Below are 14,506 nucleotides of genomic sequence, written 5' to 3' on the forward strand. Positions count from 1 at the left end.
AGTTGCGATAAATACATAATACATAATATGTATTATGTATTTATGCATGTATGGCATGTATGCCTACAAGCATCTATGTAGTTGTTTTTGGTTAGTATGTATGGGTGTGTTATAAATTATTTTTAGGGATTTATTTTTTATTATTTGGAGCTTGTAAAGGGTATATTTTTTAAATATTGGGTATATATATATATATATATATATATATATATATATATATATATATATATATATATATATATATATATATATACATATATATATATATATATATATATATATATATATATATATATATATATATATATATATATATATATATATATTATATATTTAAATATTGGATATATTGAGGATATACCACGCATCGCCTTGCATTTTGCTGCCTCAAATTGAAGGGCCCATCTCATTCTTTTATCGAACTTTACTCCTAAATATTTTATTACTGATTGCCATTTCAGACTTTCTGATTCACTTGTTTAAAAAAAATAAAAATAAAAACAAAGTTTCATATGTTTTGTCCGACTTTGAATAGATATTATTAGATACTTTTTTAGTTGTATGAAATTCGAGCGAGTTGCGGAAAACTTCGCAAAGAATTTCAAATTCTTTGGCGGAAGATATAATGGGCTCTCGTAACATTGTCCGGATATCTCGTGCGGAATTTTCTCGTGAAGATCTGACGAGGACCACTCGAGATGTTCTCTTTACTGTATCTGTATGTTCTATTTCTATTGTTGCTGAATTCTTCAACTAAGGTCGATTTTCAATGGCGGACGGGGAAAAGCCACTACACGCTTAAAAAAAGTGATCTGTGCGCTTCTTTTTTACGACGAATAGAGTTTATGTTTTGAACGATTTACGAAATCCAATGTTATTTTCGCTTTATTGCAGCAGCTGGCGGCAAATCCTCGCTATACGTGATTTGAATTTAAATAAGTCCATGTTAGTAGCGATTACCCTACATTTTGTAAGGTTAAAGGGAAATGAAAGAGGAGGGGTGAGAAAAAACATTTTCATCAGTGGCAGAAAAGAAAATCTTCCGCAAAGAAAACGAAAAATAATTAAGAGTTTTCTTGAGTGTTTATCTATAGAGTTTCCTGCGGAAAATTTTATTCATTTCCTTTCATCAAGATTTTTCATCAAAACCACATCGCAGAAATAACGTTATGAGAGGAAATTGGAATGTCGTATAACGTTTAAATGTCATAATTTATATGTAAGGATGTATTATACATACATATATGTATACATCGGGGAAAAACAACATTAAAAATAGATTTGAAACTTTCTTTTGTGTTTTTTGAAATTATCACATAATTGTTTTTTTGTGGTATATGCATATGCATATTGTATTACATGAAAAACATGAATTTTCGATTTTTATCAATGAACCTTTTGGAAAACATGATAAGTTTTGACTGATTAACAAGAATTCAAAGTCACCGATTCACTCGAAAATAATCCCCCCCCCCCCCTCCGCCTCAATTCTATTGGTGAAGCGTTATTTTCAGAAAATCGTCTGCTTTTCATGTTCCCATGATAATTCTGAAAATAAAAATAATAAACAATTAAAATCTGACAAAACGGGAGGGTAGTGGAAAGGAAATCATATAAGGTTATGATTTAATTACTGACCACTAAACGTCAAGATGTCCAAAATGTTTGCATTTTTTAACGTGTCTATTATGATTCTTTTTCACCATCGAACTATCAAAATGGATTGAAATTTCCATCGTTGACCAAACCGCGCAAAATGGCAAATGTAATAAGTAATTTAAAAATAACTTATTTTGACTCAAAATGTCAAATTTTCAATGAGAATTAATTAGCAAACTCTGAAATGATCAACCTGGAGTCAGATAAAAATTTAAAACTGTTCAAAAAAAAATCTGCAAACGAAGATATTTGTATAGCGAGAAAACAAAAATACATATATAGAAGTTTCAAAGTTTTAAATTATGTTATAAGAATTCGCTTGTTGGTTACACCACATTTTTCACCACAACCGACACTGTGCAAACTCCGAAAAATAAGAAATTCAAATTTTACTTGCTCATACCAAACAAAAAAAAACTTTGCTCCACAGCATACATACATACATATACAAGTTTCCCCGCTTTTTCTTGTTCGCCTTCGTTCCACGTCGAAGCGAACGTACACTCTTCGAACCGGAGCTTAATTCTTAATTCGAAAGCAAATCGAATACAATATTTTTTTGTTATGTTGAGGAATGAATACATTGTTTGCTTTTATTTCTTGTGTAGGTTTTGGTGATTTGGCAGGGGTGGTGAAGGCCGAAAGTGCGGTCCACATTCGGCCATGCACGCAGGAGCCCGCCTGGGCTCTCAGTGGACGAGACGCAAACCCTGTGTTCAAGGACCTTTGAGACGAGCTCATCCTGCTTCAGGAGCTACCTGGAACGTTCAGGTGAGTAAAAACAGACGGTTTCACAGATGTATTACTAACTAAAGTTATGAATAAAAGAAGCTATGTACATACATACATATTCATGAGATAACTTAAAAGTTTACCTACGGCGCATTATTTATAATATGTACGTATATGTATTCAATTTATATTCAAGTGAAAAAATAGGTTTCCGAAAAAGTCGAAAGGCAACGAGGTTTCTCATTTTAACACTTTCTTTACTGTGCTAAAAAAAATCTGCTAACCACTGTGCTGGACTCCAACCGTCCAGTTTGAGTTTTGATTTTTAAATTCTTTTTATTATTACGAAATTATGTTCGCAATACATCTTATATCTATTTTAATAGCTACTGATCTACTGATCATTTTCTATTTTACAATTTTAATTTAATTTTGTTAGTAATCATAGTATAATGTTAATGTACAGCATAATAGTAAAACGAGCTCTAAAACCTACTTACAATTCTTATAAATGCTCATAATACATCTAATACATTATATTAATTAAAAACTATCTAAAGTCGATGACCTAAAGCAGATTGTGTTTAGGTAATCTGTGTTTATACCTGAAGGGTATAGACATTTTGTTGTGATCACCGAGAATCTTCACAAATGTGTTAGTATGGTTATTAGTAAAGCTCGGACTCAGAGCGTGCCGCGTATTGTTCAATTGTTGTAAATGCTTTTGTTAAAGGTTAGTCCAACCTTTTTTTTTTGCACTCTAGCTTTTTAAATAGAGCTAAAACGCCCCGATTCCTGAAAAAATCACGGTCTTTATCCGTAGTCTAGTTATTAGTGATTCTGTCATAGAATCTACTGGTTAGTTTGTAAGTAATGTATGTCAAAAAAGGAATATTATATATGGCATGCAGTTTTTTCAAGTTAGTATATGTATATAAATTATTGTGTATTATAAATTATTTTTATACCGTCCAGTTTAAAATGTGTGCTCTAAGTGAAAAACAATCCAAAATCACCGAGGTTATTTATTGTAATTATATATGAATAATATAAAATAAGTGCAAGAAATGAAAAAAAATGATCATTCTCACAATGACCATTGAGCACACCGCGTATTGAATTTCCGCTCTCTCACATCTGTGAAGTACGTATACAATGGTCTTCCCGCGAGAATAATTATTTCTGTTGATATTGATCGATGTTTTTATTTCGTAATGGCACAATTCGTATCAAAAAGGTTTTGACGAGAAATACATAAAATATGAAGACCCTGAATTCAGTATATTTGAAGAAATAAAATAAAATACAAGTCCTGGTCAGTTATACACGAATGTACGTATGTATGTACATATGTATTTGGAAATAGTCTCAGATATAAATATGACGCTTTCGGCATGCTTTATTATTTATTGATACATTTGAAAGCTTCTTTAAATAGCCGGTCAAAAAAGACGCTGAGTGTTGATTAATTCTTAAAGGTTATATTTTGGGTAAAAAGCGGTAGAATCGCTTACGCTTACATAATATAATGAGATCTATATACAATGATTTATCATTTGTATACCAAATTTTAATGGAAATTTCTAAAATGACTTATTAATATTAATAACATTCATATCGCTCATCTCGTCCTGTACAAATTTGATGACAGTACATACGTACGTATTGTATAATCTAATATTAGTCTACGTATGTGTGCACAGTTACGCTCCGACTAATCTAATTACGCTTTTATTATGCGAACGTCTTACGTTAAAGGATTAAATCGGTTGTGTGCTATCTAAATATGCATAATTTAACTTGGTTAACCCGCTAAAAGAGAAAATTCATAAAAAAGAGCTCTTTCTCGGGGCGCAGCGTTGAGTTTGCTCTGTGCGGTTAATTGCCAAAGTTAGCCGGGGAGTTAAATTGAAAACATCTGAAGTTAAATTGCACTTCAGTTGGTTTTTTTTAGTTGATTTATTCACGTACATATGTGTGTGTTTCAGGTCGTTCGTGGCAAAGTTACCTCAAAGTGTTTGTGGCACGCTTGCAGAGCTCTTTCTCTTGGATTGTTGCTGATGGTCTTAGGAGCCGCCATGGCCACGATAGGTTTGCCATTTTATTAGTAAACCAGTGCTCAGGGTCGTGCCTAGGTGTTTGCCACCTGTGTGCAAACTTAAATCGGCCGCTCTTTAATTTTATAAGCATTTGTATAAATCATATTAATAAAAATAAAAAAATAAAAAAGTGCACGTGAGTAGTGCAAAAATCTTACCTTGTGATAAATGTTGTGTTGAAAATTTTAATCACATTAAAAATTAACCAAAAAAACAGACAGAAAACCAAAACGTTTAGTTCTGAACAGGACCAAACGGCAAAATAGATTGAACGTTTTCAAGTTCATTCTTGAAAATATAGTATTTTTACTCCCAATCCCACATCTAGTACATTGTTCTATCGATGACCAACCAATACTCAACATCCTTGGGGAAATACTTCTGGCAGTCGCAAAGATAATAGAATATATAAGTAAAAAACCTAGCTCTATGCGAACCGAAGCTATACCTGCTATCCCGCTGTTTCTCTGAATTATACTACGGGTGTGTTACTTGTAAGTTGTAACTTGCAAGTAACAAGTCTACAAGAAGACAACTTAAATTCATTTTAAAAAGGACGATGTCTACTTTCGTATTTTTTAAGGAATATAATTTTTTCGACTCAAATTTCTTTCGGCCGCCTGTGTGCCTTGCACACATTTGTATGTATGGTAGGTAAATATTTAATATTAAAATTCAAATTTTGATTTTACTCAATTCCATACCCATTATTAAAATTTTATAGTGGTTTTATAAAAACTATATGTATGTGATTTCAACACATGCTATTTTTATATAAATATGTCTTTGAGTAGGCTGGCTTAGCCGATGGCGCCCAAGGGATTTGGGAAAGTGCGATGTTTATATTTGATGCGTTCTATTTTCCGTCTCAACAATAAGATAAAATCGACAAACAGCCGATTCGTATTTTATTATCATACAAATTTTGATAAACCGGCTTAAAATTATCGATAACACTCTTATCAGTAACTCATCACAGTTATATTCATTTTTATTTGTTTAATTAAAAAAAAATTGAGCTTGAATATATATGTACATACAGTGGCGTCCCTAGGGGTGGCTTCACGTAAAAAATGTTTTTTATTGCTTATTAATATTTGCTAATTGTTATGAATTACGAGAGAGAAGCGCTAAAAGATAAGATAAGTTCACACACTGTTTCTGGATTGCGGCTGACTGAATCTGTTAACCTTCTTACCTTTTGGTACATATGTACATACACTGATTTCTCAGGAATTAGAACAAAAGCCATGGTTCATATTTGATGCTACATATGTATATATATATATATATATATATATATATATATATATATATACATAGCTGCACCAGACGAATTTCACGGTACCTGTATAAATACAGAAAGCTGTATATATATACAAAAATTGCAATGAGGCGTGTAGCCGCTCGAGGACCGTCATACAAAGAATATATCGAATTAGCGTTTTTCAATTTGAACAATTTGGTGTCACCCGGTGTAGACCACACTCCCCGCACGGGCCTAGAGACGCTACTGATATACATACAGTAATGATATGCGTATTTTCAATTGGTTTTATATCCATTTTCAGTATTGTACGTTTTTATTATAAATTTAGCACTATGTGGATATTTGAGTATTTATTGAAATACCTTTCTAGCACACGATTTTTGTTTATGGATTAAAAATGTTAGTTTGGGCAGTAAATAATGGAGACAGTTAAGTGTCAGCAGCTAGAAAAATGGTTTTTAAAGTATTTTCAAGTCAAAAGCCAGCAGTATAGCTCGGTCGTTGCGTTAATCCTAACCACCGAGAGGATCCCGAGTTCAAGCCCGGGTTGACAACTATTAAAGACTATTTATTTTGAGTATTTCTGCAGTACCGCTGGTCAGACTTGGATATTTGTGATCATTTCCTAACAGAATTTGCAAATTTATCTGGTTTTTTTTTTTACAACATCAATTAATCAAGCACACTCGTCTAACAGATTGCTCCAAAGCGACGAGTGTGCTAAAAAGATTAAGAAGTACAAAAGGAAAAAATAAAAGTTAAATAAACAAATTATATATACAAATATACAAACTAAATAAAGAAAAGATAACTAAATAAAACATGACATAGAAAAAAAGAATTCTTTATAAAATCATAATTAAATAAACTAACTGAACCTTTCTATATGGTCACGACTTTCATAACTTAGGAAGTGGTGCAGAGAATGAAGAGAGACGTGACAAATGTCAATGGCACCATCCAGTGAATTTAAGAAACGGAGGCCACGAGGAATGGGAGAATAACTAGTATCATTATTAAAACGGTTCCTCATCAAATTGACAAAACCATCCTATGTGTGTACTTACTATTTGTCACCACTATTTGAATATGATTTCAAATTTATAATCTATAAATTAATATATGTTCAAGTTTAATACCATAGGTGTCGCAATCCGTAATGGCACCATGGTAAAATATAAATGAAAAAAAATACGTACAAATGTATCTATTATATAGGTATATACATACATATGGTTCAATTTATCTACATACGTGGCAAAATAAAAATGTGTACGTAGTTTGTAAAAATGTTCGTGTTTTTATAAAGTGCGGAGTATTTTCCCACTGTGTTATGGAAAATATGAAAATCCGCGCAAGTCCCTTAGGGATTATGAGGACCTGAAGGGAAGCTCGCTTAGTCCACGGGTACATCCACTATTGATTACACTCTGACAACCCTCGAAAGCGGCCTATTTTGAATTATTTAGTCAAATTTATTCACATTGCATATCCGAACAGATTATTTGCCGAAATTCTCCACGTGCGACATTTTAATCGGCAAAAAAGAAAATCCCGCAGACAACGCGTTAATGTCTCCGAGTCCCCCCCCCCCCCCCCCCCCCGTAAATGTTGACACACCGCGAGGGCAATTCCCCAAACGTAAATAAAATAAAGCGGGAGTGACGTTTTAATGAAATACGACTCCCCAGTATAAATCCAGATATATTACGTTTGTTTTTCGTTTCGAGCGTTATCCCCCTCTTTTCGAGTTTCCTTGCGGAGAGGCATTAAAACGGTCCTTAACCACTGACGGCTTCGGTCGGTTGGCGTTTCCGAAAAGCGAATTTTTTTTTTTTTGTGGTGAAATTTTTCTCGCTATGCCTCATTTTTATTTTTTTTATTTTTTTGTGCGATCGCACTCGGGAAACTTTAGTCTTTTTCTTTTTCCGCAAAAGTTTTTCGACGCTTCAGTACAGGTTCGACGACGTATGTGTGAGATATTACATAAATGAGCGGTGAAGAAAAGCTCGCACTTAAACGCAAATATGTCTGACGTGTATCGTAATTTTTTCCGCATTCAAGGATTGTACCTTAACGCTATCTATTTATTTTTTTCCACGCTAAAATTGCCTATAAAAAACTATTCGTGGTTTTTAAACTCGAATAGTTGAATTTATTTAATCTTTCGGGTAAAACTAGTTAAACATATTATTGTTAAAACTATTTTGAGATCAAAAATATGAGATTCTATAGAAAATATTTACATAACATTCAGAGTTTGCAAATATTATATATGAAAAAATTTAATATTTATTTATATATATTTTCAATTGCAGATCCCGATTACTTTTTCAGTTCCGGATCCTCATTCCGTTTTCTGTTCCGGATTCCTTTTTCAGTTCCGGATCCCGATTCTTTTTTCAGTTTGAAAAATATTGACTTTTTTCAATTTCATTAGTATCACAGGATATTTTTAGATGTCACTGTGAAGAAACCAAAATTAGTTTCGAATTATAGTCTTAAACCAGAAACAGCGCGCTTGGCGATTAAGTGGTTAAAGGGTATTACATACATTAAAATAAAGTTATTTTCTATAAGAACAAAAAAATTAATAAAACTTTAAATTAATTTCATTACTACTCTATTAAAAAATCAAATTTTCTTTTTGCACTATGTGCAAATTTATTGATGAAATTTTCTACATTAACATCAATATTTCGATGGATATTTAATAATGTTAATCCCGTTAAACGATGTTGTGATATACTGTCTCTCAAATAGGTTTTAAGTCCTTTCAAAGTTGAAAAGCTACGCTAACTGGTAATGTAAATATGTATGTACTATGCATAATATTATAATAAATGAATTGTAGGATAAATATCCTTGTCAAGGTTTTGAAACGTTTCCTCTATAGTCGTGTATTCTTGACTCGGATGATCAATTCAAAATGCACATAATATTGTTTAAAATATTTTCTTCAGGTTTTGTTTCTGATTTAATTGAAAAAATTCCATTTTTTTTTATTCCAAGATTTTTTTATTCTATTATATATGTATATATCGCTTTTACAAAATAATCGATTTAGAAAAAAAAATCTTGACTTCCATAATTATGGGCACAAATATTATTAGCAGATGGTGATATCAATACATCTTTTTATTATTGAAATTGCCAAAAAATAAATAAAAAAGTGAAAGTTGAATACCCCTGTAAGATCGTAAGCCTTTTTTATTATTGGAAATCCGTTTTCGTCCTTGTCGCTTACTACCTAGAATCTGGGAATCTGGGAATCCGGGATGCACCTGACAAATAACATCTGTGGCGCACTGACTTTCCATTGAAATCTATATCAAAATAAAACTTTGATTTCTGTATTGAATATGTGATGACCCTGATTGTATTCTGTGTGTTTTAGCGTAGTTATGGAGACGTACCGCGTAATATTGGAGCAATTTATTTATTCGTAAAGGCGCTTCTAGTATTATAACATTTCTCTGGGATTTAGTTAATACAAATTACCAATTCATTTGGTAGATTATTCCAAATTTTTACCACTATATTTGAAAAGAATAATCCTTTATTATTTTATGTTAATTATCATTTTGAAGTCTGGTAATATGACCTCTGTGATTAGTATTTTTGTTAAGCGTAATGAGGCTGATCATTGGACAGTTGTAATGGTTTTATAGCTTTATAGACTTCAATTAGATCACCTCTCATTCTTTTGTTATTATTATTTATTTATCTATTATTTAATTCTTCTGTTTTTCATGTACGAAAATGCTTGAATTACATTACGTTAAAATTAGTTACAAAATATTACATAGATGTCACTATAAAGATATTTTAATATCTTTTAGCCTTTTTTGTTGTAACTGAAAAATAATTATTTTTAATGTTATTTTTTTTTTGTTGTTGATTTAATTATTAAAATTATATTATAAATTTATTAATATATTTAAATTACAATATTTATAAAAATGAAATTCTAAAATTTTCTTCAGGATACTATGCAGATCATTTATCAATTGGACAAGAGATCCGAGGAAATGCCACCGTAAGGGTGAAAAATGAATCACGAGGCTTCCATTTAAATAACCTTTCATATGCTGGACCAATAGTTATGGGAGTGGGAGGTGAGTTTTAAATTCATCATAATTCATATTTAATTAATAATCTAGTAAATATATACGTAAGCGAATACTCAGCCATTGCTTAAATTTGAATGATTCTAAATAATATATTTAAAAAGAAAATAGAACGACGTCGATAAACGACGTCAGATACCAATCTGCCCCCAGAGAGAATCGAACTCTCGACCCCTGGTTTACAAGACCAGTGCTCTAACCCCTGAGCTATGGAGGCTTATGGCTAAGCGCTCGTTATCAACGTACACAGTTACAAACGATTTTCCGTCGTGAAAATTAAACTTATCTTATCAAATAAAATTGCATTTTCTTTTACAGGTTTCATTGTCGTCGCTGCATGCGTTATGACTTTTGAAGCACGTGATTCGGCCGCTAAAGTAATGCCAGCGCGGATGAAAGGCACCGTGGTCGGAGTCCAGGCTCGACAAGTTGCAGCCGCAAGAAGATCTGCGGCTTCTCAAACTGGTCCCACAAGATGGGATCATCATTTAGGCGTTTTTCGCTCATCACCCAGTGCTGCCGATCGAAGAGCTCTCACTGCTGCTTTTTTACAGTTTTCTAAAAACCTAGGGTAACAAATTTTATACATCACATATTACTAGAGTTCTACCCAAAATATGTACCCGTTTTATATTTAGATATAATAGAACAACAAACCGAAGTTTGTCTCAAAGACCATTGCTAGCTGGAAGTCTATCACCGGCCGGTCAAAAAAGGAGCATACTGAGAAGTGGATCCGTACCCAATTTAGAAACCAAAGAACACTGCAGTATTCCACCTCCACCGAGAATTCCACCTAGAAAGCCCGTTCGTTCAGGATGTGCTTTGTTAAACCCAGCCATGCTACCTAGACAAGCATTATCTGTAGATGAAACACATGTACGAAGTGTGAGGTATGTATAACCAGAACATTATTCTTCATTTTTGATATAATATGAATTTAGTGTTTGTTTGTTTGAAATAGATACAGTCGTGAATCATTAGCTGGGTCACAAGGTTCTATGGCAATGGATTTGCACATGCCAAATGACGGTCCTGTTACATTGAGGGTACGTGACCGTTCTCGAACAACGTCGAGGAATGCTCGTATCGGAGCGAGGCAAATGAGTGCAAGATCAGATACAGCTAGACGGCATATGCTATCAAGGCAAAAACAAATAATAGACGATGATGAGCACAATGGTAAATTAATAAAAGATTTTAATTTTTATTCACATTGAAAGAATTTTAAAAATTTTGTAAGATATTAATTATTATATTTAAAATTTAGTAGATCAGAGATGCTAACTTTACACTAGACGCATGTGCTTCACATTGAAAGTAATTAGCCAAAAATTCATCATATATTATATTTCACCAAATAGATAGTATACCAAATTTGTATCATATTTCATTACATTATTATTAATAATATACATACATAGAAATCTAATATTTACTATCGATTTTATTATACAACTAATGCAAATGCATGACAATTTGCTAATTTTATACCATTGGTATTCACATAAGTTAGCATCTCTAAGCTTTGTACACATGCTTGCACCGTGTTGCATCATTAAACCTGATAAAATAAACGCATCTTTCTCGCCTCAGTATGTTTCGCTTTATTTATCACAATTAGCTCAAAACGCGGAAAGAATCCGTGACACCCACTCATGCAGTCCACATCTACCAGGTTGCCAAAGGACAATAACTCAAGATAGTTTTGGAAACGCAAGTCACGACCGCAGGTACATCATTTTATATAATCCAACATTTTACACACACATTATATTGGTCAACAACATATAATACTTTACAGCCTTTATTTACTTGATCAATGTCAAAAAAATTTTGGTCAGTAAATAAAATAAGCGGGTAACAAGTGATGTATGTGGTCTGTCACTAAATTAAATAATCAGTGTTTCATATAAAATGGTAATTTTCATAGGTAATTTTTCAATAGTCATGACTAACTAATTTATAAAAATGCATATACTTTTTGTTATCATTATTATGTTAAACTAGTTGTAACGGTTGTGTTGGCATATTAAATTATTAAATAAAAAAAAATTGAAAAATGTGTCGGCCCTGTGTTCGATCCGCACGCTGTCGAATTTTTTTCAAATTGTACCTTTAAATATATTTAATTTAATATTTACATTTAATTGTTTAATATCAAAAAAAATGGTTAAAACTACCTAAAAATTTATTATTTAATTAATAAAATAAATACATTTTCAATAGATGGCGGTAAATGCTCAGAGACTTAGCAATCATTGGTAGTAAACAAGATATATAGAGGTTTTTTCCTTTTGTTATCATATTCGAAATGCTTTGTTGGCATTGTTTTAGCTGTGCTATCAATTTGGCATTGCTTTAGTTGTGATATCACTATTATAGTACGGCAAGCGTTAGCTCAGATACACAGGTGACACAAAGACATACAGACTAGCGATATTATATACATATGATATAATGTTAAATATAATAAATATGCAGCTGAATAAACTTTACATTGACATGCTATTTTAATTATGTTAGCTTTAAATTATAACTATTTTCAAAATGTTTGGGTTTATTAAATGTACTTTTCATTAATTGCTGACGATTCATGGATTAAACAGGCGTTTATGATATTTACTGACAATTTATAAATTGAATTACTGACCATATACGAATTTAGTAATTGACCAAATACATAACAATTTGTCTTATGTTACGACACATTTCATTTCACTACAGCATAAACCAACTTTTGAGTTTTTATATTCACTAATAAGTTATGCATACATATTTGCTAAATTATGAAAAATATTTCAGCTTCTATAGTAGATTTAATTTAGTTTTATTTTTGGCACGAGTATAAATATTACCATTTTTTTTATATAATACAACTTATTTTTCCATTACAGTTTTAATTTTTATACCGTTTATTTCCAAATAATGTACTATAAAATTTATCTTTTAGGCGAAGCTCAAACGCATCCGATACGTTATGTAACCGAAGGGCAAGATGTAGAGAAAATACACCTATGGCTCGGTCTGCTAGCACGTCTCCACATCCTAGCCGCACCCGTCAAAAACATCCTCCTGCCAGCTTAGATCTCGGATCGTCCTATCCAATAAGTGAAGATGATCCTTGTGACTTATCTCCAGACTTAGTATTGAGTGAATATCACACAGTGTGTGATGATCAGGTGATTTCGATAACTTCAGAAATAAATAAGAGACCCCGCGTGTTTCCCAACTCGGTTGATAGTCGAGATTCGAGATATTCGACTGAAACGGGCACGCTTCATACGGCAGAAATAAATATAAGTGAAGATGGAACAATGGATTTTGACCAACAAACTGAAACTCCTTCGGAGAATGAAGAAGGGGATTTGACGGAGGATATAACTCCGACGTTTGATAGTGATATTACCAATTCGAAAAATGATGACAATGATGCTTCTACAGTTATAGATGTATTATGTGCTCAAGATATTACTAACGATAATAATTAAATAGTAAATTAATACACATTTTACAACATATATTAACTTTTTCACAATAAAAGGAATTGAATTTAATTATTTTAGGAGTTTTTTATGGCTGATAATTTTTATTGTATAAGATTTATGTTGATGAACAATTTTAACATGACTTCGGAATTCATAATCACATGTATTGTATAAACATCGAAAAATAGAAATGTGGTTACAATCACAAATCATCGTTTACCTGCATTTATACAATTAAATTATTATTTCGTCAAACCTTTGAAACCGAAATCATATGTATTATAAATGTTAATTAAGGGGAACACATACGCATATATTAAAATTATTTATTGATAGAACATACCACCATATCTATATATTTCCCTAGAATTCCAAGAGTTGTAAAATACTTTTTTTATAAATGGATTTTGCATGTTATTATACAAAATAAAATAAATTTATAATAGAACGCTCATTTTATTTTTACAATATGTGTATTTGTGTATAAACAATATGTGTATTTGTGTATATACAATATGTGTATAAACGTCTTTTAGAAACATTGAGTATTAGAAGCACGCTTAATATACATATGTATGATCAATTAAAATAGAAACCGTTGAAATTTATACAAATTACAAAAAATAAATGGTTACATACACATTTCTATTTAAAATGATCTAAAATTATATATTCAATTAAATTGCAATAACTATAAATGTACTAAATAGTTTAAGTGTGTGCCATAGTTTATTCTCATTTTTACCCATTATATTTTTTTTACTTAAAATGGTAATAAACAATAAAATGACTGTTAAATTCATAAGTAAGGAATTTATATAATCGAATGTATTTAAAGGGAAGCGATAGTTAAATGTTAATGTATTCCTGTTGTTTGTTGAAAATAAAAGTATTAAACCATTTATGTATAGTAATTTTATTATTTTGATATAAACATCAATGTACTAATTAATACTGGAGATTATCCTACGTTCGTAACAGATCTACATACATACTTAAATCTCGGTCAAATGAAGACATATAAATGCATTTATATTCTAATATTCTCTGTAATACAGATTTATATCCTATTCCTTTAATCAAATCCATTTTTAATCGAATTAAGCAGTAATCGTTGAAAGGTCATTT

The 14,506-nt window shown here is 31.4% G+C and overlaps 2 protein-coding genes and 1 non-coding gene across 3 annotated transcripts in view; 1 reads left to right on the forward strand and 2 right to left on the reverse strand.

Moving 5' to 3' along the window:
• Pop1 (POP1 ribonuclease P/MRP subunit) overlaps positions 1-14,506 on the reverse strand; it is a 95,491-nt gene that overhangs the window by 8,128 nt on the left and 72,857 nt on the right. The window lies entirely within an intron of this gene.
• On the forward strand, positions 2,323-14,281 carry LOC143912586 (uncharacterized). Its single transcript, XM_077431877.1, has 8 exons — positions 2,323-2,430; positions 4,380-4,482; positions 9,747-9,878; positions 10,209-10,461; positions 10,529-10,783; positions 10,855-11,072; positions 11,515-11,623; positions 12,844-14,281. The coding sequence occupies exons 1-8, from the start codon at positions 2,323-2,325 to the stop codon at positions 13,379-13,381; spliced, it is 1,716 nt and encodes a 571-aa protein (XP_077288003.1). The 3' UTR covers positions 13,382-14,281.
• On the reverse strand, positions 10,035-10,107 carry TRNAT-UGU (transfer RNA threonine (anticodon UGU)). Its single transcript has one exon. It is a non-coding gene; the product is annotated as a tRNA-Thr (tRNA).

Source organism: Arctopsyche grandis, chromosome 6 (assembly GCF_051622035.1).
Source record: "Arctopsyche grandis isolate Sample6627 chromosome 6, ASM5162203v2, whole genome shotgun sequence".
Taxonomy (NCBI): domain Eukaryota; kingdom Metazoa; phylum Arthropoda; class Insecta; order Trichoptera; family Hydropsychidae; genus Arctopsyche; species Arctopsyche grandis.